General features: G+C 32.9%; 5 protein-coding genes across 8 annotated transcripts; 3 read left to right on the forward strand and 2 right to left on the reverse strand.

The window, feature by feature from the left end:
- Positions 1-1,671: 1,671 nt before the first annotated feature.
- Positions 1,672-3,217, forward strand: LOC123223666 (glutaredoxin-like). The gene is made up of 3 exons (XM_044646963.1): positions 1,672-1,972; positions 2,774-2,872; positions 3,001-3,217. Exons 1-3 carry the CDS (start codon positions 1,828-1,830, stop codon positions 3,075-3,077), a joined length of 321 nt encoding a protein of 106 aa, XP_044502898.1. The 5' UTR covers positions 1,672-1,827; the 3' UTR covers positions 3,078-3,217.
- Positions 3,218-3,269: 52 nt separating this feature from the next.
- Positions 3,270-11,462, reverse strand: LOC123223665. Of its 3 annotated transcripts, none has more exons than XM_044646961.1 (9): positions 11,071-11,462; positions 10,252-10,710; positions 9,446-9,479; positions 8,992-9,207; positions 8,397-8,486; positions 3,890-3,955; positions 3,709-3,800; positions 3,570-3,617; positions 3,270-3,474 (listed from the first exon to the last, which is right to left on the reverse strand). In XM_044646961.1, exons 2-9 carry the CDS (start codon positions 10,584-10,586, stop codon positions 3,357-3,359), a joined length of 999 nt encoding a protein of 332 aa, XP_044502896.1. In that variant the 5' UTR covers positions 10,587-10,710; positions 11,071-11,462; the 3' UTR covers positions 3,270-3,356. The 3 variants fall into 3 exon arrangements, with proteins under 3 accessions (XP_044502896.1, XP_044502894.1, XP_044502897.1); XM_044646959.1 differs by having other exon boundaries at positions 10,252-10,587; positions 11,071-11,457; XM_044646962.1 differs by lacking the exon at positions 11,071-11,462 and having other exon boundaries at positions 9,446-9,489; positions 10,252-10,395.
- A 1,586-nt stretch (positions 11,463-13,048) lies between these two features.
- Positions 13,049-14,187, reverse strand: LOC123223185. Its single transcript, XM_044646282.1, has 4 exons — positions 13,935-14,187; positions 13,734-13,839; positions 13,579-13,656; positions 13,049-13,477 (listed from the first exon to the last, which is right to left on the reverse strand). The coding sequence occupies exons 1-4, from the start codon at positions 13,992-13,994 to the stop codon at positions 13,371-13,373; spliced, it is 351 nt and encodes a 116-aa protein (XP_044502217.1). The 5' UTR covers positions 13,995-14,187; the 3' UTR covers positions 13,049-13,370.
- A 594-nt stretch (positions 14,188-14,781) lies between these two features.
- On the forward strand, positions 14,782-17,106 carry LOC123222507 (tRNA (adenine(58)-N(1))-methyltransferase catalytic subunit TRMT61A-like). 2 transcript variants are annotated; one of them, XM_044645325.1, is made up of 4 exons: positions 14,782-14,946; positions 15,154-15,628; positions 16,065-16,309; positions 16,480-17,106. In XM_044645325.1, exons 2-4 carry the CDS (start codon positions 15,180-15,182, stop codon positions 16,686-16,688), a joined length of 903 nt encoding a protein of 300 aa, XP_044501260.1. In that variant the 5' UTR covers positions 14,782-14,946; positions 15,154-15,179; the 3' UTR covers positions 16,689-17,106. The 2 variants fall into 2 exon arrangements, with proteins under 2 accessions (XP_044501260.1, XP_044501261.1); XM_044645326.1 differs by having other exon boundaries at positions 14,782-14,941.
- A 1,255-nt stretch (positions 17,107-18,361) lies between these two features.
- Positions 18,362-21,481, forward strand: LOC123224236 (phosphoenolpyruvate/phosphate translocator 2, chloroplastic-like). Its single transcript, XM_044647843.1, has 9 exons — positions 18,362-19,081; positions 19,607-19,729; positions 19,812-19,964; positions 20,133-20,218; positions 20,528-20,612; positions 20,693-20,812; positions 20,916-20,993; positions 21,070-21,199; positions 21,282-21,481. Exons 1-9 carry the CDS (start codon positions 18,728-18,730, stop codon positions 21,356-21,358), a joined length of 1,206 nt encoding a protein of 401 aa, XP_044503778.1. The 5' UTR covers positions 18,362-18,727; the 3' UTR covers positions 21,359-21,481.
- The last annotated feature ends 5,725 nt before the right edge of the window (positions 21,482-27,206 follow it).

Here is a 27,206-nt window from a genome sequence, read left to right on the forward strand (position 1 = left end):
TTTTAGTTTATTTTTAATATTATAGTAAAAATGATGATTTTACCCTTACCACCGTTAGAGTTTTGTTAAATCTAACCGGTCATGGGTGGGTGTTTGGTGTTTCTATAGTTAAAAGGGGGACTTTTGAGAAAACATCAAACCTTGGGTGGAAAATAGTCGTTTGGCCTAATTTTAATCGTTCATAAATAAGTAAATAAAATTTTTAAAGTTATAAAGTGAGAATTTGAAAATTAGCAAACTTTGAGTGGGAATTAGTTTTTCAGCCTTCTAGTAATGATAGATACACTTGAACAAACTTTTTATTTAATTGATCTCCTGAGCTGGATTTTCATTTGTATTTGGCCTTTTTCCCATCTACATTTTATGCACAACTTAACACGCTACAAAATAATGAAATTAAAATGACTAAATAATTAATTTCCACACATAATCATATACAAAATCCACCACCACAAACCCTAAAAAAGTAATAGAGAAAATATGAAATCATAAGAAGGAGAGAGAAAAGTTGAGAAAGGAAATGAAAGATGGTGGGTTAGGGCTCTTAAAGCAGATTGAAAAAAACTAACCATTACGCTTCTTAAAGCAAGTTATCTAATTTTCCTAGGCATGCCACAAGTTTACACAAAAGCAAATTGATCTTTTACTCTTTCCACCCCTACCTTTTTTTTTTTTTTTTTTGGTTAGCAAAATTAGGTTTTGGATTAAAAAATTGTTATTTAAATATTACTAAATAGTAATATTATATATACAAATAAATATCAATTATTTATTAATTTAATTTGACATCATAATATGTAATTAGATAATTTTGAAGTGAAAAAAATAAAATAAAAATAAATAAATAATCATATTATCTGATTACGTGTTACCTTTGTTTTATTCAAGGGTAAATAATTGTACCCCATCCAAAATTTGATGAAACGATAGATTTTTATTTTTTAAATTTAAAATAATTATGTTCTCACCTATCTATTAAAATTATTAAAAAACAGTTAAAATGACAAAAAAATCTCAAATTAAATAACATTTTCACTCCAAAATTTTTAAAATAATTTATTTTATCTCTAATTTATATTAATTTTAATTAAAAATAATAAAAAATTAATTGTCATCCCCCATAAATGTTGTCAGCAATAATTTTTTCCATTTATTTAAGGTGAAATAAAATAGCAAGAAAAAAATAAAAAATAAAATATTTAAAGCTAAATTGTAATTTATTTGCACTGTACCAAGTAAGTTAAAGTTTTACAAACGTATCAGAGATTTATAATTGGGATGCAATGATTGAATTTATAATCAGTATATCAAGTAAGTTAAGATTTTACAAATATATCAAAGATTTAAACTTATATTTTTACTTTACAAATTTTAATATTTTATTAATTTTATTAATCCTACCGTATCCATATAATGAAAAATTACGTAGATCAGGTCGAACCATTCTTTTAATAATGAAATTGATGCTATAAGTATCAAATCAAATTAGTAAAAAGTGTAATTTTGAGAAACCAACAAGGTGGCTTGAACCCATGCCTCAACATGTTAATCACTGTAAAAAATTATCCGGCAACCGGGCAGCGTCATAAATGAATCTTTCGGCGGCAATTGCTGGGGTACGTGGCTAAAACAAAACTGCTACAAATGGCTAACCAGTTCTTTGAAAAAAAATAAAAATAAAAAGAAACTGTAACGGCCTGGATGATTTCGGAATCTCAATCGAACGGCTTCACGTCTCTCTCTGTCTCTATATAAACATTTGCGGGTTACTGAGAAGGAAACATAATTTGGAAAAGTTTTTATTTTTCGGGCTGTGAGATTTCAGTGATGGCATCGTCCAAGGCCAAGCAAATTGTTCAAGCGAATTCCGTCGTCGTTTTCAGCAAGTCGTATTGCCCCTTCTGTGTCACCGTGAAAAAGCTTTTGGACGACTTGGGAGCCACTTACAAAGCTATGGAATTGGATGTTGAGAGTAATTTCTTATCACTTCGTTGTTTTTCTTCATGATTTCTATTCTGTATACGGCTACAAATATCAGATTTATATTATTTTACAAGATTTAGTATAGTAAGTATACCGACTTTCAAGCAATAAGAATACCATTCAAATCGCATCTTCAATAGCCTTGCGGAGTCTTTAACCAGGACAAAATAATAGATCATTTGTTTACATTAGCATTGATGCTAAGATAAATCAAAGTGGTAAGCGAGGGAAAATTTTTACATTTCTTATTAAATTTTAGTCGGATTTGGATTTGAAATCGGAATTGATTATGATCAATGAAATTGATGAAACGAAACTTTAGGCATATGTTTTGGAAAGGTCACTATCTCGTTTATAATTGATTCTTAAAGAACAGGTGAATTTGAAAATGATTCTTTAGGGAATGCCCATCTATGTAAATTGGGTGCACTGTTTTCACAGGTCAGAAAATTTATTTAAAAAAAAAAAAGAAATTGATCTCAATTGTTTTGTTAAGTTTTACTTATCTGTATAGCTCCTTTGTGAAGTTTGTTGGGACAATTTTGTGGTGTCTATGTATGGAATATGGCTTTGAATTTTACAAAGCATTAAAGGTGTGAATCCATTAACAGATGATGTGGGTCAGTTTGTTTTCTGTGGATCGTATATTATGCTTTTGTTTGATCTAATGTTTTGTATGCTGATTTTACTTGAATAAGCTTTCAGAAGGAAATCACCACCATTTAGGCTTATTGATTATCCCGTATTAAGGCAATGGATTAGTAAGCGGTATTTTCCTGCTATTTTGCAGGTGATGGAAGTGAAATACAAGCAGCACTGGCAGAGTGGACGGGACAGAGAACAGTGCCAAATGTATTCATTGGTGGAAAACACATCGGGGGCTGTGATGGTGATACTCAAATAATCCCTCGCTTATATCCTCTATCATTTCAATTGTTCATTGCAAGATTTCCTTTATTTCTATTATTAGTATCACCTGGTTGTTGATTATGTAATTGGTTGTGTGTTTTATTGCAGCAACTACTGATATGCACAATCAAGGGAAGCTTGTTCCTCTTCTTACAGAATCTGGAGCTATTGCATCTAAATCTTAGAAGGAATGCAGTAAATTTGGTTATGAATTCTAGTAACGAATGGTTGTGTTGAAGTGCTTTCCTTTTCCCTTTTTAATGTATCACAAAAATTTTATCATTGCAATGTTTTACAATCTCGGAATAATATGATCAATTTACAATATCTGGTGTTCTACTATATAACATCTATTAAGTATATTTAACGATCCTCAGTGTAGAAAGCCATTTTTGCTATATAGACTTGATTTTATACAAAAGAAAGAAAACGTTAAAATTACAAGAATTATTAAAAAAGAAATCTTATTTTGAACATAGATAAGACTGAGGGAACCATCTTGAAAGCAGGTAATGTTTTGATCTAGCCACAAAAACAAATATGCCATAGCATGGAATATGCATTAATCCCACTCCCAAGTACCTGCAAATGCATATTATGAAGAAACTTTATCTTTCAAAATAACTGATTAAGAAAAGAGGCAAAAAGGTCATAATGAGAAGTTTGAGTTAACCAACCACAATGGTGCAAATGGTGATGACAAGTCAAGGAATGGGTAAGGCCACCTATGGCAGAAGCAGAGAGAAACATCAGTATTATTGAGTGAAATCAATAAATGTCCATAGCTATTAAGAGAGGAAAGGTACCAAACATTACCAGACGAAGACAAAAGCATGAAGTATCCACTGGAAAATAACAAAGACAAACGTCCATAGCAGAAAGTAAGCAATCCGAAACCATGGGAATTGCTGAAAGAAGATAATTGCTGTTATTCAGACATAACTAAGAAAAAATATCAAGGAAACGTGACAGGAATGAGCCTTCAACATCAGTTTACCAAGCAATTCAGCACTGTATCGCAGAGTAGAAAGACAGCATTCAGCGTATGCATATTCACTGTCATCTAACATAAGAGAAACATAGATCGTCAAGATACAAAACATCATATGGAACACATACTGATAAAAGCATTTGAGATGCATGTAAAACAGACCCCATATAAACACGTCAGAAACTGCTTCTATAGCATGGTGTGATCAATATAAGGCTTAGGCATCTTTAAGTGCAACTACAAACTATACCCTTTTCTCCATCAATAGGAAATTACATATTATCAAGTATTCTCTGCAGCAGAAAAAAGAATATATATTAATATGACTCAAACTGAAAATCTTGGCTTACATCTTCTAGATTGACATAGAAAAAGCATGATTTTCTCTGCTAGTTCATATTCAAGAGATTCGGTGAGAAGTGTCTGTGAGAACAAGAAAAGGGGAGAAGAGGGCAGCCTCACATGACAACAACGCAATGATGGAGTCTCTAATGGCTTTGAGAGATAATGATGGGAGAATTAAGAATGACACTTGGCAATAGAGGATTGTAAGAGAGGACTACAAAATGAAGAGAGGAAGCATAAAAAGAGAAGAGAATTGGGAAAAAAGAAAGGAAAAGTTTGTAAAAGGGAAAACAAGGAGGTTCTAGCACCTCAGATGACTCGTTTTCCTGTATTGGTGGGTTGAGTGTTTTCTGTTAATCCAAGAATTAGGGCTGGATTCGAGCCGAGCCAAGCTCGGCTCGCAGCCAGCTCGGGCTCGGCTCGGCTTTTTAAGGCTGGCTCGAGTTCGGCTCGAGCTCGACTCGAGCCGAATTTGGCTCGGCTCGAGTTCGGCTCGTTTTCAGCTCGACTCGGTAATGGCTCGGCTCGGCTCGTTTTTTATATCAAAACGACACCGTTTTGTATATATATATGGATTAAAACGACGCCGTTTTGTATAAAAAAATTTTTAAAAAAAATATACCGAGCCAAGCCGAGCCAGCTCGGGCTCGGCTCGAGCTCGAGCTCGAGCTGGCTCGGCTCGAATCCAGCCCTACCAAGAATAGCAATGTACTGACATACTATTGTTTGATCATCAACCATAAATAAAATCAGATTATCCTATTTTAATTTCATTGTCTATCGGTACTTTTTCAATTATGTTGGCGCGTGAGTTTTCTATAGGTTAGCAAACTGAGGATACAACATCAGTGTTAAAGGTGTGTAGTTTTTTTGAGGGCAAGTTGAAATTAATTTGATGGAGGGGTACATATTAATGTGGTATCACAACAAGGTTGATTGGGTTATGGTAAACATAAGAATGGAGTCAAGAGTGAAGAAGTTAGAGAATAGCGTGGCTGGTATAAGGGACTTTATCGAATGGATTAGATCCTCCATGACGATACGAAGAACCACCATGATGAAGGGAAGTAGTAGCAAGGTTACAAAAGTGGAAGGTTTGATGCCACTAGGGTAAACATCTACTTAGAAATTGCCAACGGTTGTAGACACGATGTTCTGTCGACACTAGTCAAAATGGTAGCCAATGTAGTCGGAATGAATGTTGGACCAGAAAGTTGGAATTATCAATTTTTAATAGAGATGATCCTCTCAATTGGGTTTTTTGAGCGAAAAGATACTTCCATGTTAACCATATTTAGAAGTGGGAGAAGATTCTGACAACTCCATGTGCATGGAGGGGGCAACACTGACATGGTTCCAATAAATAAAATCTAGACAATCGATTTCTAGTTGGGAGGAACTTAAGTTGGCCTTACAAGCCTATAGCCCTCTTGAGCAACTCATGCAATTTGACAATAGGGAATCATTGATATCAGATTGAATTTGAAATGTTGATTGCAATGATAAAGGAAATGAGTGATGACCTATTGAAGAGAGTGTTTATCAATGGGTTAAAAGAGAAAATCTAGTGTAAATTAGGCTAATTACGACAAAAAATTTGGGTCAAGTAATGGTCATGACCCAAAGGGTTAAGGACTGGGACTTGTCATTGGACTGCATACGAGCCCAAAAGGTTTGAGGGGGCAAAGAACTAGAAGGCCCAAGTTAATAGGTCAAATAGGAAAGGCTTGACTCAGGTTTTTAACAACTTAAGATCTATGAGCCCAACTGATTATATGTTAGAACTCATATATACATTTCTTGCAGGAAAAGAGAAAGTAAAAAGAGAAGACTTTTAGCACTTGGAAAAGGGATCAGGAGACCATTGCTCTAATGCAAAATCAGCCACAGAAAATATGGAGATGTGGCAAAACAAAGGAAAAAGAGAAAGAAGTAGCTATGGAAAAAGTTGAAAAAGGGAGTAGGTGCTACAGAAGAGAGGAAGGTGCAATAACTGAAGGAATGTGGGGAGAGAGTGGTTCTCTCGGAAGCTGAGCATGTATAGTGGGGATTCAACTGAGTTTTGTGAATTCTTTTTGTGACTAATTTGTTGCTAAAATTGTAATGGGCTAACAGTTGTAATTGAACATGGTCATTGAAAATAGTCATTGTATTGAAGAATTGATTTTGTAAACTTCATTAAGAAATATTCAATACAATACATATTTTCATTCTCTTCCTTGATTGTGTTACATTTCCTATTCTATTGCATTGCATGTCCTTGCTGCTGTTGAGAATGGTTTGTTGGAGATTGTAGTGAGTGCAAAAGAGGTAGCCCAGAGAAGGTTCTGCTGTCAGTTGTTTGCCCAGGGATCCATCATTATAAAACCCATGCCTAATCAGATTCTACCTAACTCGACAACATCAACATCATTGAACTTGAGAGAAGGGAGTTTGGGGTCAATGAACAGAAGCAACAATGAATTCCCACAATTGAAGGATGCAAAAGATCAATCCAGGTTAGAATGGGGTCTTTGTTTCAGTGCAATGAGAAGTTCACTAAAGGGCACCACCGTAAAAGTAAATAATTGAGAGTGTTTATGGTGTGTACAAAAAAAAATGAGAATGACAAATGTACATTGGAGCTGACAGGGAGAGGCAACCAAGTATGGATTCAATAGAACTAACTACAATAGAGGGTACACCAATGGAGTTCCTTGTATTCAAACATGGAGTTATTATTCTATAAGATCTTTAAACTGAAAGGAAAGATAGGGAATCGAGAAGTGATTGTATTGATTAATAGTGAGGCTACCCATAATTTTATTGCATGGGAGGTAGTCCGAGAAGTGGGACTAGAAGTGCAACCAACAAAGCCTTTTGAACTTTTGGTGGAGGACAAAAAGCAAATTAGTAGTACAGGTAACGGTGGTCCTTGCAGGAGGTATAAACAAACTGGAAATTGATGTATTTGAAATACAGGAGAGCAGATGCACTGGTGGTGTTACAAGGTGATCCTTCCTTAACCAAATTAGAATTACATGTTAAAAGTTTAATCAACACAGCTAGAAATTCCAATTTGGTAGAACTTCCTGAAGCAATGTTGATACGAGATAATCTTTTTGAACATTCGAACAAGGGGTTAGCGGCTATCATAAAAAATTTTCAAGACTTATATGAAAATTGTAGAGACCATGCCATTAGATTGAAGGGAGGGGGTCAACCATCGAATATTTGACCTTATTGTTGCCCCTACAACCAAAACACTGAGATTGAAAAAATTGTGAAAGAAATGTTGTCGGCTAAGATTATTAAAACAACAGCCTCATGTGACAACAATGCAATGATGGAATCTCTAACGGTTTTGGGGGAGAATCATGGGAGAATTAAGAATGACACTTGATAGCAGGGAATTGAGGGAGAGGACAACGAAATGGAGAGAGGAAGTATAAAAAGAGAGGGGAATTAAGAAAAAAAGGAAGGACAAGTTTATAAAAGGGAAAACAGAGGTTCCAACGCCTCCGATGGCTGGTTTTTCTGTATTGGGGGGTTGAGTGTTTTCTATAAATCCAAGAATAAAAGTGTAATGATAGATGGTTATTTGATTGACCATAAATAAAATTATATTATCCTATTTTAATTTCATTGTCTATTGTTAGTTTTCTATTGTATTGGTGAATGAGTTTCTGCAGGTTAGCTGGCTGAGAAAACAATTGGTGAAGTGTTAAAGGAGTGCATTTCTGTTAAGGGCAGGTCAAAGTTAATCAGATGACGAGGTATGTATCAGATTCCTATCAACTAGAAAAGCAAATTATTAATTAAAAGATTTCTTTTGCCAAAAAACCTACCTAATATATCTATGTATGAGTCCAGTGCCCTTTGGCATGTAACTAATGACACTAACAACACTTTCATCAATAACAGCCTATTCAATGAAATCTTAATCCCCATTCAAGATCTCAGAGATACAACTGATGGTATCCTGGTGAAATGATGCAAGGAAAAAAAACATGTTTGGCTTCTTAGTTTATCCCTATCAAGCATGTTTAATTTGCATAGACAAACAAGATAATAAGCGCTCAAGCGAAACTGAATGAAGAAGCATGTTTTAATATGCACACACAGTCAGAGACAATAAACACAAAGAGAAACTGAATGAAGAAGCTGATTTAGGGTGTTGAGATCTTACAAAACTCAATTTGTAGTCGGTGACGGTGAGAAATGGAAAAATAATGAGCCAATAAACGCAATCAGTGAGCATCACTGCCCCAGCATTCATCTGTTTATGGCACAAAAGAGATAAAAAGATGAATGACATGTAAAATAAGAACATGTGAAAACTCTACTACTATCATAACATGCAAATCATACTGTGTATCTATATTTATTTGATGATTCAAGCCAAGACAGAAGTCTCAGAAACATTAAAAGGTTAATTTTCATCCAAGTGAAAAATAATCACAAGCAAACTGCCAGAAAAGGTTTATAAAAAATCTCTTTCTGCTTCATAAACTTAAAAGGTTTTACCTTATAGTCAGTGAGGACAAGTATGAAGAAAGATAAAAGTTACAACAGCATGAAAGATGCCAATACGATACTAACTATGAAGCAGATGAATGAAGACAATAAAGAAAGGGGCAAGCACATTTCTAATAGGTGAAAGAGATCCAATTCGATGGATTCCTAGGTGGCCAACGACCTGAATATTGCAGGCCCAACCTGTCAGTAACAATACTGTCACAGTGTAAGAGTAAACTAACGGGTTCTTGGAAGTCAATCAATACCTGATATACAACTTGAAACAGATAACTAATAATTGCTGGACTGGATCTCTCTTGGGTATTCAAGACCTTTCTCATTTCATGTTTATTTGCATTTTCTCCATTTGTTAGAGGCATGAAGTTTCCTTTCTCTGAATCTGTCTCATCCAGTACGTTTAGATTGCCACTGATCATCTTGTGATACTGGTAACACCCATAGATGGAGAGAAGAGATCCAAACTACAAAGGAGGTTGAGATCATAATGTAGATTTATTTTGAATAAAGGATCTGAAGTATGTAGAGAAAAGTGATTTAAGCACATAAAATTCCAAACATTTACTTCCATCGAAACAAAAGTTTTTCCTGCAGCAAACCTATCTTATGTATCTATAGTAGCAACACAAACTCATTTGTAGACAATAGAGAGTTTAATATCAATTGGAGGTGTTATTTGGAGATAGATACTAGAGCACCTACCCCAAAATAGAAGGTAACCAGAACAAAAGTCCACCTGTTCAACACTCAAAAAACACCAGACCAATGAGTTAATATTAATCTTAACATCCACAAACAATTGGAAACTGGTATTAAATATCACAATTGACAATTATCAGCAAGAATAAATGTCCTCTATGAGTAAAAACTTTTTTTGTGATTGAACAAATTCAACCGAAGACGTAATGACTACACATGTTAACAATTCTAATAAAAAAAAAAATTAAGTTTAGTTTCATGAAAAATATATATATAGACCCAGAGATTGCTAAGAGTATAAAATATGAAAGAATTTTATAGTGATCATTCCTTTTGTGATAAACACACAAAACCTTTTTCACAAACAATAAAAAACTATGCATATTTACTTTAAGTACATAAATGGATATACACTTTACGTGTGTAATTAAGTGATTAGGTGATTTTGAATAAATGATAAAATAACATCCAATTACATGATGACACACATAAATGTGTATCTATTCATATATTTAAAGTGGTATGCATAGCATTGTTCTTTCATAAATTATTGAAGGGCTTTCATGTTCCTATTATGCTTAGAAATCTTCACTTTAGCATCATAATTATTTTTTGCGTTAAATAAACAAAAATTTCAAAACCCCTCACAAATCTTTGCTCTCCGATCGCCATCCTATTGAATATTCTGCTTTCACTAGTAAGAATTCTGCTTTGTACAACTGATTTTAAAATCAGTCCACAGTGCTTAAACCATTGTTTATACTACTGATTTTAAAGATAAGTAATATATCCAAGACAAGATAGCTTACTGAGTATAAAAGAAGAATATTCTGCTTTCACTAGTAAGAATTCTGGCAATGAGGTTAGACAAAAGAAAACAGAATGCAAATACTCGGAAAACCAATAGCCAAAATGGGTGTATTTCTTTAAGACATGGCTTCCATGTGTCATCATTACACAAAAATTGTACAGCATCTTGCTGTGTTTCTCCTTTATCAGCTCTCAACTTATCCAAAGATTCATATTTCCATATAATAAATGATGATATAGCCATTATTGACAATAACCATATTGAACATAGCAAGACCCTCCAGTTCAACCAATAACTCAAGACGGTGGTATCCTCAGTTACTGCCGGCTGCATCCTGCCAAAAAAGTCGCTGTGTTACCTCTTCTCTTCTTTTCATTATTAATTGTTTTTTGGCTATGTAACATGAACTTTCCTACACCACTATTCCTCAAATTCTTGACTAGCCAGCTTATCAACCCTACAATTACAATGATATAATGACATGATAAAGAACACATAATGATTCATTTACAAATTGTTTTGATACCAGATTGTGCATCAAACTAATGGAAATGAAACCAACCCCATAAAAATCAAACTAAAAAATGAAGAAAAGAAACTGACTTTCACATGACAAATGGCCATACATTTGACTCTACACACAAATTAAAGCTACAGAACAAATTTTAGCATAAACCCTTTTCTTTTCTGCTGCAAATTTAATATCGAAATATGTATATAAATAAAAAGATCAAAAGAAACCATCAAACCCCCAAATTCCCAGTGGTCAAATGAACAAACATCACAAATGAAGATTCAGAAAGAAGATATTACTTACAGATGATTTTCTGATTATAAAATGAAGCTTCCTTTTGGCATGAAAACAGGTGATAAAATAAAACGAGTGATATAATTTTCCTAAAATTTCCTTTTTACGGAAATCAGAGTTACAAGAATGCGTAAGGCACCAGTTGAGGTGAAGAAGGAAAAAAAAAAAAAAAAAGATGGTTTGACAAGTAAAATGCGATGGTTGAAGAAAATCAAACGAACAAAACGAAGGTACAAGAACCGCGAAATATATTGGGGTCCATTGAAACGGCCTCTAGTGGTTACATTCTTGGACATTTGTTGATGATGATGTCAACACTGGCGTCTTTTAGGACCCGTCGATTATGTGCTCTTTCCTTAGAAGCTACCAACTTCATTCACTGCCGACAATGCATTAGTATTCCTTCCGTATTGGTTTTGAATTTCTAAGAGGCTGGGTGAGTTGGGATTATCTTGAAAGGATTATTTTTTACACAAATTTTAATATAATTTTAAGCATATTCGTGATAGGTAAGAAATCCAAACTATTATTAGATATGAGTAATATTATCAATTTTTACCCTGAAATAAAAAAATTTTAAAATTGTATATCATTTTTTTTTTTTATTTTAAAAACTAATAATTCTCTTCAATGATTAAATTTTAAAAAACTCACTTCTTCCCTTTTTAGGTCTGATGACTTAGGAAATTTGACTATTGATTTTAGGGTTAGGGAATCTGATCGATGGTCTTCTCGACTTCAACTAATGATCTTCTCTGACAAAGAACAATCCTTCGTTGTTCAGATTTGAATGACGAAGTGTTGTCTAAATTGAGAAGAAACGATGAAGGACGATGTGACGAAGAATGATGAAACGTTGTCCTTTGTCGTCGCGTTTAGCTGACACAACAAAGGACAACACTTCATCATTTTTTGTTGTGTTGGGTGATTGTACTTCATGATTGAATCTAAAAGATGGGTGTAAAATGTCAGTCATGAGCCAAAATAATGGTGGCTAGAGAGAGAAAACAAACCCTAGAAGTCAAATATAAACTTTTTAAACTTTGAAAATAGGGTGAAAGATTAGTTTTTAAAACCTGAGAGGAATAATAAAATTTTAAGGTTTTAAAGATAAAATAACGATTTTATTCATACCTTTAATTGAAAATTTTAACAGCAATTAGTTTATGAGTAAGTGTTTGAGTTTTTCAGCTGTCATGGGTGTACTTTTAAGATTATGCTAAAACTTGAGTGGAAAATAGTCCTTTGGCCTATATACAATTAGCAATACTATTCGTGCTGACTTGAAGTATACATATAGGTACATTCTTATGTGTGTCATCACATAATTGAATATTATTTTATCCTTAATTCAAAATTATCAAATCACATAATATCACACATCCAATGTATACCAATTTATATATTTAAAATGAATACACTTAGTTTTATTGATATATAATTATATGATACATAATATGTGTCTTTATTTTATAATAGAATTTATTACTATATGTATATATTATATTACACTATTGAACTATAGGGACATATTATTATTTGTGTATAAAGTTTTATTGTATATCTTATTATGTTCTCTTCAGGAAAAAAAAAACACTTTATAATGGCTATTTCATATTGATTTGTGGTTGAATTACCCCTTCTGGTTGATTTGTTTGGATATCAGGCTTAGAGTTACATGATTCTTTTCTACAAAAACTTTTTTGTATGATGTAATTGAAATTTCAGATAGTAGAACTAATGAACTCCACAAATATTTCTAATCCTTTGGATATTTCTCTTAATAAAGAAGAAACCATTTACTTGAGTTGGAATTTGACATCTGTAGAAGCTTCTGATGTGAATTACTTCTAATAACAATTGCATTTCAGAAGAAATGTTGAGTTCTGTTGAAAATTGGAGAGGATTTTATCTTCAGTTAACATGTGAAGGTGACAGATATTCTTTAAGTTTTCTGCAGAGCACTCTCTGTTACATATAATATATGTATAGGTAGTAAAAGGGGAATCTCATTTTCTGAAATTCATATTTTCAAATATACAAGCAATATTAATAACTATAATAGCTGTGACAAAATAATGAACCATCTGCTACAGCTGATTCAGTACCCCCCTTATGAAATGGAAGTGACAAACTCAATATCTTAAAGGACATAATCCTTCAGTGGCAGCTTCTCTTTCAGTAATAACCAGGACTGGAAATCGTTTCATCTCCTGGATCAATATCTTTGCTTGATATATTACAGGGCCAAACTTTTTACACAAATTCTAGTCAACAGCTTTGCTATAACAAGTCTTCAAGAGCAGATCTTAATCATTTTTCCGAGGAACCCTTCTGTTCATCTGTGCCATGAATCTTCTTGTTAACCGGCAATACTTCCTTCTTCGGAAATTAAAACCCCTGTCAGCTGGCTTTCCTGGAAAAAGAAAGGTGCAAATTAGTACACTTGTAAACATTGCTAAAGCTTGTAATTGATATGGTATCACAGGCTATTTGTTATTAGTTTAGTGGACTTACTTCTGAAGTGCCTTGGAGCAGTAGCATGGAAATATGCTTGAAAGAAGACCTTGTTCTCTTTAAGTAACTCTTTCCAAACTGCAATTATCCACTAAATTCAATATAACTATAATAAAATCATGTTATAAGATTCTTACAAGTTAAGAAGATTGAACCTGTAAGAGTGACAATTGGGTTGATACCGGCATACTTTGCTAGCGCTTTGATGCAGTCATCTCTGCTCATGTGAAAGAGCAGGCATCTCTCAATCAAATGTTGAACCTGTAATTCATTAGAAGAAAACAAGTAAGGCAAAAGATTCTAAGTATTCTAACTTTTAGGAGACATTTGTACTGTTTTTTTAATTATTCAATTACCATTCTGATGTAGTCCTGTGGGTGGCAATGCAAACAAGGGAAGTGGTCTTGAGGATTCATTGCAAGGAAATTGGTAGGATATTTTTGTGTTAAGATATTTGTGTTGGGATATTTTTTGTGGGTTTTAAAAAATAAGAGGTAAGTTTATAGAGAAAGGGTAGCTTTCTAATCCAAGGATATCCAAAGTGAAGGGCCAAAAGAGCAAGAGAAATCCAAGAGGAGGGCTCACCTCATCTTCAATATGATAAGATGCTTGCAGAAGAAGAGAACATATTTTCTTATTTGTGAAATGTTGATTCTGACTTCACCTCTCTCTTTTTATACCAATTCTATGATTCATTATTTATTCTTATTATTTATTATTATTATTAATTTTTTTTTCTTTTTTTAATGTCAAAATGGGCCACTTCCAACTCACATGCATGCCTTGTTTGTCAAACAAAACAAGATTAGAAAGAATATTTCTTCTTTGGAAATAATTTTCCAACCTTTGTTTTGTTTGTTTTTATTATTAATTTTTATATTTTTTTTTCTAAATTACAAGTATATTTGAGTCAAATTTCATTCAATTTCAAAAGAAAAAAAATACTAGAAGAATTTGTTCTTGAACAAACATGATGTTTCTTAATAATGATTAAATAAATGAGAAATTAAAGGGATCAAGAAATAATATAAATTAAAATATTTAAAAAAAAAATAAAGCAAAGAAGGAGAAAAGGATTAAAAATTTTAATTTTGAAATGAAATAAAATTTATTTAATTAAAATGGTTTTAGTGTATTGAAATTTTGGCTTTAATAATTTTCTTCTGGTTACTTGATCCAACCAAGCCCAGCCCATTGGCCCAAACAAAACAAAACCTCTCTCTTTAGAGCGAACCCTCCACCGTCTACATTCTCTGCTTCTCATTCCGTTCACCAAAGGAGACCAGAAGAGATTGAATTTGTTGACGTTTTATTTAGTTTGGGTTAGCTTCAAAGTTGATTGAAGTTTCTGCAAATTTTCTTGGGAAGGTAACTTTCATTAAATTGTTTTTTAAGGCTTTTGCTTTTTTGAGTGATTATCATTTTTTGTTGTTGGCTTATTTATTTTGATTTACTAACTGATATACGGAAGAATCTTTATGTATTGGTTGAAATGTCTCTGACGATTTAGTTGAACCTTTTGGATTTAAGTTTTATGAGCCACTCTATTAATTTTCCTTGTAATTTATATTATAGGCAGATTATTTGGTTATATATTACGGATGTTGCCAACTGATTCAACAAAAAAGTTATCCTTCAATCGGTGCATTGGAGATGGGGATTTGGTTATTGTCTATGAGAGACATGACTCTATGAAAGCTGTTAAAGTTTGTCGGAGTTCTGTGCTCCAGAACCGGTTTGGCATGTTTAAACATTCAGATTGGATTGGGAAGCCATTTGGGTCCAAGGTATTCAGCAACAAGGGCGGATTTGTTTATTTGTTAGCTCCGACTCCGGAGTTATGGACTCTGGTTTTGAGCCACAGAACACAGATTCTATACATTGCGGATATTAGCTTTGTGATCATGTACTTGGAAATTGTTCCTGGCTGTTTGGTTCTGGAGTCGGGAACTGGAAGCGGATCTTTAACTACCTCACTTGCAAGGGCAGTAGCCCCAACAGGACATGTCTATACATATGATTTCCATGAGCAAAGGGCTGCCTCGGCTAGGTAAAATGTGGAGTTTTTCTCAATTGGACTACCCACATAATGTTATTTACAGTTGGTTGTTTTGATATTCATTAGTGATATAGGATTTTCTTAGGAGTTTGTAAAACCCAGTTTATAAATTTCAAAACAATTGATTTAAAGGGAAGATTTTAGAAATATAAAAAATTTGGGGGTGGTAGGAAAGGAAAGTGATGTATAAATTTGGTCAAAGTTTCCTAGTCTTACTTCACTATTAATGAGAGTTTTCAGTGTTCTTTTGCACCTAGAAGATTCAAAGTCAGCGATATATGTCACCTTATTCCATTCCTCTGTTGAATAAGATGTATATTTTTGTTTTTTTACTTTGTTCTGTGGGTGGTCCAGGTGAGAAGATATAAGCATCTGTCTTAGTTCTTAAGGATATATGGAAAGTTCTCTGATTGTATATTTTCAACAGGGAGGACTTTGAAAGGACAGGAGTGAGCAGCTTTGTCACTGTAGAAGTTAGAGATATTCAGGGTGAGGGATTTCCAGATGAGTTTTCTGGGTTGGCTGATTCTATTTTCCTGGATCTACCCCAACCTTGGATGGTCATTCCTTCAGCTGAGAAAATGTTGAAACAAGATGGCATTTTGTGCTCCTTCTCACCATGTATTGAGCAAGTGCAGCGATCTTGCAAATCTCTTCAATCAAATTTTACTGGTAAACTGTCATGCAACTAATTCTCTGCTAGCTTAGCAAGAATTCTAGTTTTTTTTCCCCATATGCTAAGCTAGTAGAATTTGTTGCATGGGGAAAGAATTCTAGCAGAATTCGATTAATAGTATCCATCAATGAGTATAAATGTACTTTTATTTTGTGTTGCTATATAGATATAAGGACATTTGAGATACTTCTTCGGACTTATGAAGTTCGGCAAGGGAAAGCAGATTCTCTTACTCACAAGAGGAAAAAACATCCAAATGAAGGTAGCAATGAGCAGGTGAATCCAAGTACAGCTACTGTCATGGCAAGGCCCTGTGGTGAAACCAGAGGTCACACTGGCTATTTGACATTTGCAAGACTCAAATGTCTCTCATGAGGAGCCTTAATCTTCTTTCCATGCTTTAATAGAACATTTTTATCCTTACATATTTGCTGAGTTCTGGTGCCACTATTAAGGAAATCTCTTGACCATAAGTTACCCCAAAAAAAAAAAGAAAAAACCTCTTGGCTATAAGTTATTACCCAGATTTGTATCATGAAGGGGTTAAGTGTTGCAGTAAATCCCTATTTACTACTGATCATCAAATACAGAAATTAAAGCAGGATGTTTGGAGAAGGTTTCTGGCTGATCTTGTGGAGAACGCTGAAAGATTCATCAGACGGGTAGCTAATTACTGACCTGATATACTTGCATTGTTGTTCCTGTATTTACCAGAAATTTTTGTCTATGTAAGTACTCTTGCTATTTTTTGACGTTATAGCTGAGAAATTGTTGTGAAAATTCATTGTTCAAATACTTGCCTCATGTTTGGTGCCAACTGCCAAAGCATTTCCAGTTTCTGGTAGAGTCATGATGTCAAAATACTAAGGGCACAGACCATTCCTTGCCATTCAATTTAACTTTTCAATTCTCAACCTCTTGTGCCAGGAGGAGTAACTCTGGCTGCAATATTACTAGTGTTGGGTATTTCTTGCGATGGGTCATGTCGTAGGATCTCCAATTTTATAATTTATTATATTAGATAATTTAAGGAATTAACGTTGACATCTCAACGGTGAATCAGGGTATATTCATTCTCTAGATAACAAAGAAAAGTTAGATTATATGTTTGCACACGAATTCCTAAATTCGGGGACCACGTTCACCCATTTTATTGAAAGATTACTTTGGTACTCTAATTTTTATTATTTATATTATTTTATTTGATTTATAAATAATAAAATATTTTTGTAATATGATAAATAATATAAGAAGTAATCTGATTAATAAAATAATCTTGATTTTATTATAACATATTGTTTATTTATTAATTTTTTAAGATAAAAGTAATTAAATTTTTAATTAATTTAACAAATAACATAAAAAATATTTTAGAATAATTATATTTAAGGATATTTAAGTAAAATAATATATTAATATTTTTTTAATACTTATAATCGAACATAATGATTATTTATATTTATCTATTTTTATTAAATTTTATCGAATATAATAATAATAATTTATACTCATTAATTTTTAAGATAAATTTTTAATTTTAATAATAAAATATTTTTAAAACCAAACATCTTATAAAGATTTTATTTTTTTGTTATAATCAATTTAACTAGGTTTAACTCCAAAAAGTGGTTTGAACTCAAATAAAATATTCTCGTTATAAAAAAAAAAAAAAAAAAAACCCTTATGCTCCGAATGGGTCTCCTGCGTGGGTCCATGATTGTTCCCCGTATTAAATAGGCCTCAAACAGGATTACTGCGTGCCACTCTTTTGCATAAGCAAGTTGTGTACATACGACATCAGACTTATTTCATCCACTCATTTCTAAAACAAGCAGATCACCACTAAACAAATTATCCAAAGCATGAAATTACTAATTATTATGGAAAATATGCTTCTAATTGTCTAAAGTTTTGGCCCCAGCCACAACACCCTGTTTCATTCAGAAAACTCTCAACTGGGATCAGCTTATCTTATATTACCTGCACACCATTTTTCCCTTTGTGTCAAAAACCATTAAGCTTCACTATAAGATGATGGAATAAAATAAATAAAAAGAGAAAAATGTAGGACACAATCTTATCAAATGAACTTATAAGATCAAGAAATCCACTTGATCACCATCCTTTTATCTAACTAGTGCCCTTTTAGTATCAGCCATCAGCTTTGAATCTCTTAAAAATCAACTCATCGCATTGCTTTCAATGGCAAAACACACTAGGATAAGTGAAAGCTCAATTAGATAGCTGCATCCAGCTAGTGTTCAAATTGATAAAATCTAATCCAACAAGTGGGTTACAAGACATTTAGTCAATTTCAGAATGTCAAGAATTGCTTGTTTCATGCAACGTTAAGACCCCAGCAAGTCAAGCAGCTCTCTCTCCATCTCCTTCTTTGTCCTTCCTCACTCTCCAAAATGCAGGGGTTGGCGCTTCCATCTTCCATCCCATTTCTCAATCCTTTTAACGGAAACACCAACCTTAGATTTTGTCCAACTTTAAGTACTTCACCTTCTTTGATACAAGTTGACAATGGTTTTGTTCATGGAGTTTCATGTGTTGGAACCTCACATTTTGGTTCTTTTACTCGAATCTCTTCTTCTTTTGTTTGTTTAAGTCAAAGGTTTGACAGTTTAAAGGTGATGGCAACCTCTGCTCCTGAGAGTGTAGATGAGGCCCCTAAATCTAAAGCTTTAGGCACTTTGCAGCTTGGAGGCATGTTCGCGCTTTGGTATAGTTTGAACATCTACTTCAATATTTTCAATAAGCAGGTTCATCATCTCGAAATTTAACTAGCTTTGTTACTTTCATGTTTATGGTGAATTCTCTCTCTATTTGTTTTGTGGTTTGACGTTTCTATATTCTGAAATTTAGCCCTTCTTTTCTTACATTCTTTACGTCTAATTAGGATAGAGAAATTTAACCGTTGAGTTATGAAAGTTGATATGTAATGTAAATGCATGATTCTTGTTTGGAACTTTGAATGAAGTGAATTTTGAATTGTGGGCATTTGATATTTCATAATATGGGATCTGAGGAAACCAGTACCACAACTAAGCACAAAGAATTTTGGTTTGGTTTGCTTAATTTCTTCTATTTTTGGAGCTTTCAGAAATGGTTTTCATTGACAGCCATAAAAATGTCAATTGTTTTCCATAGCCCAAGTGTTATACAGTTGTTCATTAAGATTATGTAAAGTTTATCTACAACTTTAAGCAGCTCATTAATGACATTCGGCTAATTCTAGTATTGAAATTTTTGGTGAGAATGTTGGTTTGTGATTCTCCTGCTAACAGCTCCTTAAAGCATATCCATATCCAACCACTATTACAGCATTCCAATTAGGCTGTGGGACCCTGATGATTATCCTAATGTGGACATTTAACCTCTATGCCCACCCAAAGTTAACTCTTTCACAGGTACTTCATAAAAATGTTGCTTCTGGTTAAGTATATGCAGTATAAGTTATAGAATTTTACTCTGATAAATTTCTCTTTTCAGTTTGCAACAATCCTCCCACTGGCAGTGGCACACACTATGGGAAACCTTTTGACCAATGTTAGCATTGGGAATGTTAATGTTTCATTCACTCACACAATCAAAGCCATGGAGCCTTTTTTCACCGTCTTATTTGCTTCTCTTTTTCTTGGAGAGGTAAGAATCATGTGCTGCAGTTTTAACTTTTAATTTTCTTAACTGATATGACTGGTGTCATTAAACAGAAACCAAAATTTAACCTCTCTGGAGATTTATGTTGGCAATTTAAAATAATTAAGCATTGATGGAGACATTTGACTCAATTTTACCTCTATGTGCATACAGAAGCCCACTGTCTGGATAGTTTCTTCCATTTTCCCCATTGTAGGCGGAGTTGCATTAGCATCATTCACAGAGGCTTCTTTTAATTGGTAAATTACTTTTGTTTGATGTATTGACAATATGGTAGCAATAAAAAACTATGTGTATCTACTTTGAGTGTATAAATAGTTTACATTTTATGTGTGTCTTCATGTGATTAAGTGATTTTTAATTACGCATAAAGTAATATAAAATCACGTAATGACACATATAAGTATGTACTCATTTGTGTATTTAAAGTGGATACGTATAATTTTGCTAAAAGGGTAAACGCAGTTTTCATAAACATCACTGTCAATTCTGCTATAAGAACCAAGTAATATTGCATATTGCTGATGATTCTACCCTTAAACAAACAGGACTGGTTTCTGCAGTGCAATGGCTTCCAATGTCACTAACCAGTCGCGTAATGTACTTAGCAAAAAGTTCATGGTCAATAAAGAGGTACAGTGGAAAAATGTCGTTGAATATTTTTATACCATTGTCTAAATTTAGTCCATAAACGGCATTCTGTTCATCTTCAGGAAACTCTGGACAACATCAATCTCTTCTCTGTGATAACCATAATCTCTTTTACCCTGTTGGTTCCTGCTGCTATTTTCATCGAAGGCGTCAAGTTTACCCCTTCATTCCTGCAATCTGCTGTGAGTCGTACTTCATGCTAAAAGATTTTAACTTCAAATCACCATCCGGGTTCACCAAAAACCCCACCCCATAAAACTGTTGGTTCTTTACTCTTTGTTTCAGGCAATGAAAGGGTTGAACATAAGAGAACTATGCTTGAAATTACTATTAACAGGATTCTGCTTCCACAGTTACCAGCAGGTGCTCATATAACTAGATTAACGTTGAATTTCAGCAGTCGTTGAATATTATTAATTTGGATGATTTTGTTGGGCAGGTTTCATACATGATACTGCAGATGTTATCACCGGTGACACATGCAGTGGGAAATTGTGTGAAGCGTGTGGTGGTGATTGTCTCCGCAGTTTTATTTTTCCAAATACCAGTTTCACCGATTAACTGTCTTGGTAATTAATTAGTTTCTAATCCTAAATTTTAATTGGTGATTTATTTATTTTTTCACTCTAATTATCTTATTTTTCGTAATAGGAACCGCATTGGCTCTAGCTGGGGTCTTCTTGTATTCGAGAGCTAAGCGAATGAAGCCAAAGCCAAAGACTGCTTAACAAATTTGAAACTCGTGTTTGATTACGTAATAAGAAAAGTTGTACATTCGGTGGTTAATTTAAAAAAAATACTTGTTTATAATAGCAAACCTTTCCATATTTTGATGGTATTTAGGGGATTAATTTTACAACTAAATATATGATTTGATAAAAATGTATTTAATTTTCTATCCTTGTTCATCGGTGACATACATCAAATACATTTAAGTAAGGCTAGATTCGAAGAGAGTTTATTTAGGTTTAATACGAATTTTGTTTAAAGGTATCTGAACCTAAAATATATAAACTCGAGCTCAAACCTCAACTAAAATATATTTAAAAACTGATAATGAGTTCGAATCTGAGCTAAAAAATATTTGAAAATCGATTACGAACTCGAACCTGAGCTAAAATAGATTAAAAGAAATTTTTAAACAATGTTGCACAAGCCACAAAGGAACCAAATTCAAGCAAACAAGTTCAGCGAGCTCAAACCAAGTTAGGCTCTTTTACACGAACCCGAGCCTTATGCTAGCCGAATATGAACTTCTGATTCACGAAGTGAGCTAAACATGAATGAGTTATTCTCTATGTTTAACAAGCCTAAGTTTAACACCTAAAAATGAGTTTCACCTGTTCGTGCATAATTCGATTTGAATCTAACCCTACATTTAAGCTTATATATAATTTGATTATTTAGTGTTGTCAAAAGATCTTTTATGTTAGTAATTGCAAATATATCATATATAAACAATATAATTAAAATACAATCATATTTAACATTAAATATACAGACGTCAAGATTTAAAGTTGGAGAACCTTTTATATGCCAAAGTGAAACCAATAATGAAAATTTATAGTAAACTTAAGTTGGATGTCAAGACCTGTGTAACAAATAATTTTCTTAAAATAGATTTGGCTCCTTTGCTCGAATAACACAAGAATTTGAATAACGTTTGTTTTTCAATATACAATGAAAGAGGAATATTAAAAGAGATACCACTTTTTCATTCAATTGAATTGAATCGACCCGAACTCTGTAACAAGACAACCTAAAAAGCACTTGAAGAACTAAAAGATAAACTAAGGAAATTAAGAAGAAAGTTTAAACTCAAACTATTTTTGTGTGAAAAATTAGAGGATTCTCAATTCTTATATTACTCCAAGAGGGATAAAACATTAATATTATAATGAATTTCACCATAAATCTAAACATTTCACCTTTTAATTTCATTACTTTTAACACTCTTTTTCACACCTTTTAACTTCTTAAATTCCAAGAAATTAGTTAAATTCATTCAATTCTAACAATCCCTCACATGAATGAATTTAACATAGCTAGATATGAGATATAATAATAGAGTTTGACAACTAAAACTTACATATGATACACATATATTACCTTTTAAACCTTCTCTTGCAAAAATATAGTTGTTTTATTGACTAATGAGTAGATAATATGTTCTTGAATTAATTTTTTGTTCATATAAATGATGACATATTTCACACAATAATTCTCCTTGACTTTATTCACTTCTCATTATTATGTTTGTTTAATAGCATATTCTTAGTTTTACGAGAATTTCTTAATAATTGAATCTTAACAACTTTCTTAGAAGTGATTCTATTGCTTTCTCACATAAATGATCTCTTTAAGAGTAACCTACATTACTCTGCTTGAAATATTGACATATAAAAATTATTAAAAGATTTTGCTCACCCATTTTTCCTATAAGTCTCACTGTTTAATTTAATCATAATGTAACACCCATAAGCATGAACAAGGTCATTTATGTCTTTTCTTAATTACTTGAGGTCATAATTGATTATTGAAAAAGATATGTAATTGGCTAAGTTTTTATTAGTGAAATTTTAAACTATTGAACGATCCATGCATGACTGTTCCTATGATGTCATGTGGATTAAGTGGATAGTATGTCACGTTGGATATGTTAAGTCAACAAACAACCGTTCATTGGATGAACAGTTAGTTACAATTGAAAAATTTTATAAAAGGCACATATTTGTTGATTTTGCCCATTATCCTTTATTGTGTTCAGTTTAAATTTTAGCAAAAATCTTATCCTTCATCTTTCAGCCACAAAGGAGAGAGTCCGGTGAAATCAAAGGTAATGGTTTTGGCAACAAAGTCCTTAAACTAGGATCACAAGTAGGAAAGTAGACTTTGTTTATGTTTTGATTAGAATCTGATGCATGATTGATTTTGTAGTATCAAGGCTTTTCTCTAAGTTAATATTTTGTTATGATTTAAGATATGAGAACTTGTGATTAGATTATATGTTGATTTTGTTTAAACTAAGTTATATACAAGGGTATATGAAATAATCAGATAAAAGAACTTTGTGTAAACTGTGATTCTAGAATATTATTAATAAAGATTGAATCATGAATGTAACTGTTGTGTAATGCAATCAAATCGAATGAGAATATCTAACGAAAAAAAATGTTGTTGGTATGCTAAAAAGCATATTTGTGTTATAGTCTCCATATATTTTTAGATCTTATGATATGGATGTGTTTTGTTGTATATATATTTGATATTGAAACTATGTTAGGGACCTTAGGGAATTATTTGGTGTTGTTTCGATATGAAAGATTCGGCCAAGATACCCTAAATTTTCATGCCATATGCGTAGGAACAATTATTCTAAGCATAGGAACGATCATGATAAATGTAGAAATTAGGATTTGTATGATTGTGCATAAGACCCACATGATTGTTCATTGATCATGTTAGATTTGTTGATAAACATCAGATAGTCATACGATCATCCATGACACATAGGATTAGATGTAGTGAACAACCATACAAAAGAATGTATGATCATTCATGAGTGTGAATTGATGATTTTACCATTAGCTAAGGTATAACTATTATTGCAAAGGGAAGAAGACGAGCATGAAAGACAGTACAAAGGACATATAAGGTCATGCATGAAGTCATAAGTAAGACACATACCTCTTCATTTTCCTAATTCTTTGCTTCCTTGTTACGCTTTAGTCTCTCTCGGTTTCTTATTTCCTTCCAATAATTTGTTTTCTTCCCCCAAATCAATTGACCTTTATGACAAATCGTTTTATTATTATGTCACACCCATAGGTCTGGACTAAGGGTAATTTGGTCTTTTGTACTTGATTAAATTTATATATAAGTATTTTATTTAAAGTGCATTATATGACTATGCACATTAGGAGTGCATGCCCGTGCAGATGCAGTGAAGGGCAAATTGGCCATTTTGTGCATGACACATGAAATTGCCTAAGTAATGTAAGATATACAATTGTGCATGTAAGATATACATTATGCATGTAAGGGGTGTACACCTGTACACACAATAAAGATGAATAATATCAAATGGTTACTACAAACGTTCATGCAAAGGAGATGTACAATCGTGCATGACATTTAAATTTTGGATAAACATGTTCTTTGCGATCATAAAACATGATTTTTGTATGAAATCGGCTAGATAACCATGCATAGAGGTTGCACAATCTTGAGTGGCATTAATTGGCCAAATTTTTTTTTTAAAAAAAGGTGAGTGTCTAATAAGGTTATTTTGCAATATTGTTGTTTAGAATAAACAAATAGAGGATTAAGAGAGTTTGAGAGAAAGGACGCTTATATGAGATGTAAGACATTGGAAAACTTATTGCAACCACATGAAGACTAACTTGTCATCGGAATCCAAGTAAGTAGGATTCATCCATCCCTATATTTGGGTGTAATGAGTATCATGATAGTAATTCTGAATAGATTTATGATAGAAAAAACACCATAACATGTTATCTATGAATAACCATGTCGAAACAAACTCAAAATGTTATATGATATGTTATCATGCATTAAGACGTTGATCTGTGTAATAAACATGTAACTAAGTATGTTGGGATAACAAAAATGACCTATAGGGTAGAGATTTACATTTCTTGTAATAGGGAATGAAGTCAGATCAATGAAAAACACTAGAAATTTAGGAAAGATGACAATGCATGACCATACACAAGGAGGTGATGGTTGTGCATACCCTAGGAAGAAGATTAAGTGGTTGTGCATGGGTGCACAACCATAAACCTATGTAAAAAGGTAGTGAACGGACATGAATTATAGGGTGTACGTTCGTACATAGAGTATAAAGATGTGCGATCGTGTGTACAAGGGATACATGGTCATGATGAGTTGGATTTAGTTAACGAACGTTAGGGAAACATTAGAAGATTGTTAGTTAACGTCATGATGCATGGCCATGACTCAAGGGATTGTATATGTATGTGCATAGTCATCAAGGTGAACAAGTGTGCATGGCCAATCACACCTACACATGAGAAACAAATTATGATTTTACTCCTATGTTATATGTTGGAATGGAAAAGAGAATAGATAAGCTTTATTAGAGGAAAATTAAAGCAATTAGCAAATAAAATGTGTCTGATTATGTGAAAGATGACACAACCTCTAAATGAAGCAACTATGCAAAATAACTACCAACTGTGTGCAATGTGGCATAAAATAGGTAAAAGCATTTAAGTTGTAGCTAAATACCCATGAGATGTTTCATGCCCTTAGTGCCAAAGCTCATAGTAATTCACTTTTATTTAGGTGTGCAAAGAAAATGAGAACTGCACTAAATTATTCCTCGCATGTAGGGGTTTTCAAAATTACCAGATAACCAAATTGAACCGATGTTTGAATTAAAAACTGGATAAAAAAATAGGTCGTTTAAAAAAATCAGTTTGGATACTGGTTCAAAAATATAGAAAAATTGGTTTTTTAGTTCGGCTATCAGTTTGTCTATTTTTTAAAATCGGTTAACCAAAGCAGTTTTAATAAAATTGAATAATAAATCAATAAAATATTGAACATATTTTCAAAACAAATTGAAAAAAAAAAAGGATAATCCTTTGAAACTCACTTCAAAACCGGTTAACCAAAAATTCAATTCCATTAATTAGTATTTTCGATTTGGTTTAAACTCGATTAATCTTTAAATTGATCCAATTTCGGTTTATGATTATCTCTAAATTAAAAATTCGGTTTGGTTCAAAAAATTGGCAAACTGATTTGGTTAACCGATTTTGAACACCCCTAATCACATGGTCAACGAAATGTTTCATGTACATGATTGTGATAGGGGTTTAAAGATGGTTTTTAATTAACAATCCTGTAGTTATGCCTACATTGAAAGAGAGGAATGCAACTAGATTTCCTCGTGTGATTAAGGTGTTGAAGCTTTGTTAACCTTAAGCCCAGCCGACATTGTGTTATGTGCACCAGTAGTAGTAGACATTTGAGATATCATTCAGATATGCTTCCATGAGGCATCTAAGATGTCTATGATCAGGAGTTAGGTATCTGATCCATACCATAAGTGTTAATATTAATGTTCGATCTTGGATCTTTATCACCGATTATTAAACAAACATTCGATTAATCATCAAAGAACAAGATAACAAAAGTAATTTACTTAATTCGGGTTTCAAAATCGAAACCCTACATCCAAGGCAGAGGATATTCCTCTAGTCAGTCCACTAAAATCAATATCAAAGTTTATAGGTTTCAATACAAACAAAAATAATCAATCAAAGACACGATGTTATCATATTTGACTTGAAATAGTGACAACCGAAAGCTAGACTTCTACACCACATCAAGATTAACGATCAATCAAAGAAAACCAAGAGTTTTCTTCATTGTATCACAAATCCTAGCTAAGCAAATATGAGAGAGCACTAAACAGGAGAACCAAAATGACTACAACGACCCACACTAGGAGAAAACCAAGGTTTATATACCTAGGTTAAATTCTCAATGAATTTATAGTTTTGCCCCTGTGTCTATTTACTCAAA

The sequence above is a fragment of the Mangifera indica genome, chromosome 8, assembly GCF_011075055.1.
Source record: "Mangifera indica cultivar Alphonso chromosome 8, CATAS_Mindica_2.1, whole genome shotgun sequence".
Taxonomy (NCBI): domain Eukaryota; kingdom Viridiplantae; phylum Streptophyta; class Magnoliopsida; order Sapindales; family Anacardiaceae; genus Mangifera; species Mangifera indica.

Bases quoted from the DNA above. Each gene is read 5' to 3' on its own strand.
- LOC123223666 (XM_044646963.1), top strand. From the start codon at position 1,828: ATGGCATCGTCCAAGGCCAAGCAAATTGTTCAAGCGAATTCCGTCGTC. The intron at 1,973-2,773 runs GTAATTTCTTAT...GCTATTTTGCAG, and splicing joins TATGGAATTGGATGTTGAGA to GTGATGGAAGTGAAATACAA. The intron at 2,873-3,000 runs GTGATACTCAAA...GTTTTATTGCAG, and splicing joins ACACATCGGGGGCTGTGATG to CAACTACTGATATGCACAAT.
- LOC123223665 (XM_044646961.1), bottom strand. From the start codon at position 10,586: ATGCAGCCGGCAGTAACTGAGGATACCACCGTCTTGAGTTATTGGTTG. The intron at 8,487-8,991 runs GTATTGATTGAC...TGCCATAAACAG, and splicing joins TGTTTCAAGTTGTATATCAG to ATGAATGCTGGGGCAGTGAT. The intron at 3,956-8,396 runs GTAAGATCTCAA...CTCTTATGTTAG, and splicing joins CCGACTACAAATTGAGTTTT to ATGACAGTGAATATGCATAC.
- LOC123224236 (XM_044647843.1), top strand. From the start codon at position 18,728: ATGCAGGGGTTGGCGCTTCCATCTTCCATCCCATTTCTCAATCCTTTT. The intron at 19,965-20,132 runs GTAAGAATCATG...ATGTGCATACAG, and splicing joins CTTCTCTTTTTCTTGGAGAG to AAGCCCACTGTCTGGATAGT. The intron at 21,200-21,281 runs GTAATTAATTAG...TTTTCGTAATAG, and splicing joins TTCACCGATTAACTGTCTTG to GAACCGCATTGGCTCTAGCT.
- LOC123222507 (XM_044645325.1), top strand. From the start codon at position 15,180: ATGTTGCCAACTGATTCAACAAAAAAGTTATCCTTCAATCGGTGCATT. The intron at 15,629-16,064 runs GTAAAATGTGGA...TATTTTCAACAG, and splicing joins CAAAGGGCTGCCTCGGCTAG to GGAGGACTTTGAAAGGACAG. The intron at 16,310-16,479 runs GTAAACTGTCAT...GTTGCTATATAG, and splicing joins TCTTCAATCAAATTTTACTG to ATATAAGGACATTTGAGATA.
- LOC123223185 (XM_044646282.1), bottom strand. From the start codon at position 13,994: ATGAATCCTCAAGACCACTTCCCTTGTTTGCATTGCCACCCACAGGAC. The intron at 13,657-13,733 runs GTTCAATCTTCT...GGATAATTGCAG, and splicing joins CCCAATTGTCACTCTTACAG to TTTGGAAAGAGTTACTTAAA. The intron at 13,478-13,578 runs GTAAGTCCACTA...TTCTTTTTCCAG, and splicing joins TGCTCCAAGGCACTTCAGAA to GAAAGCCAGCTGACAGGGGT.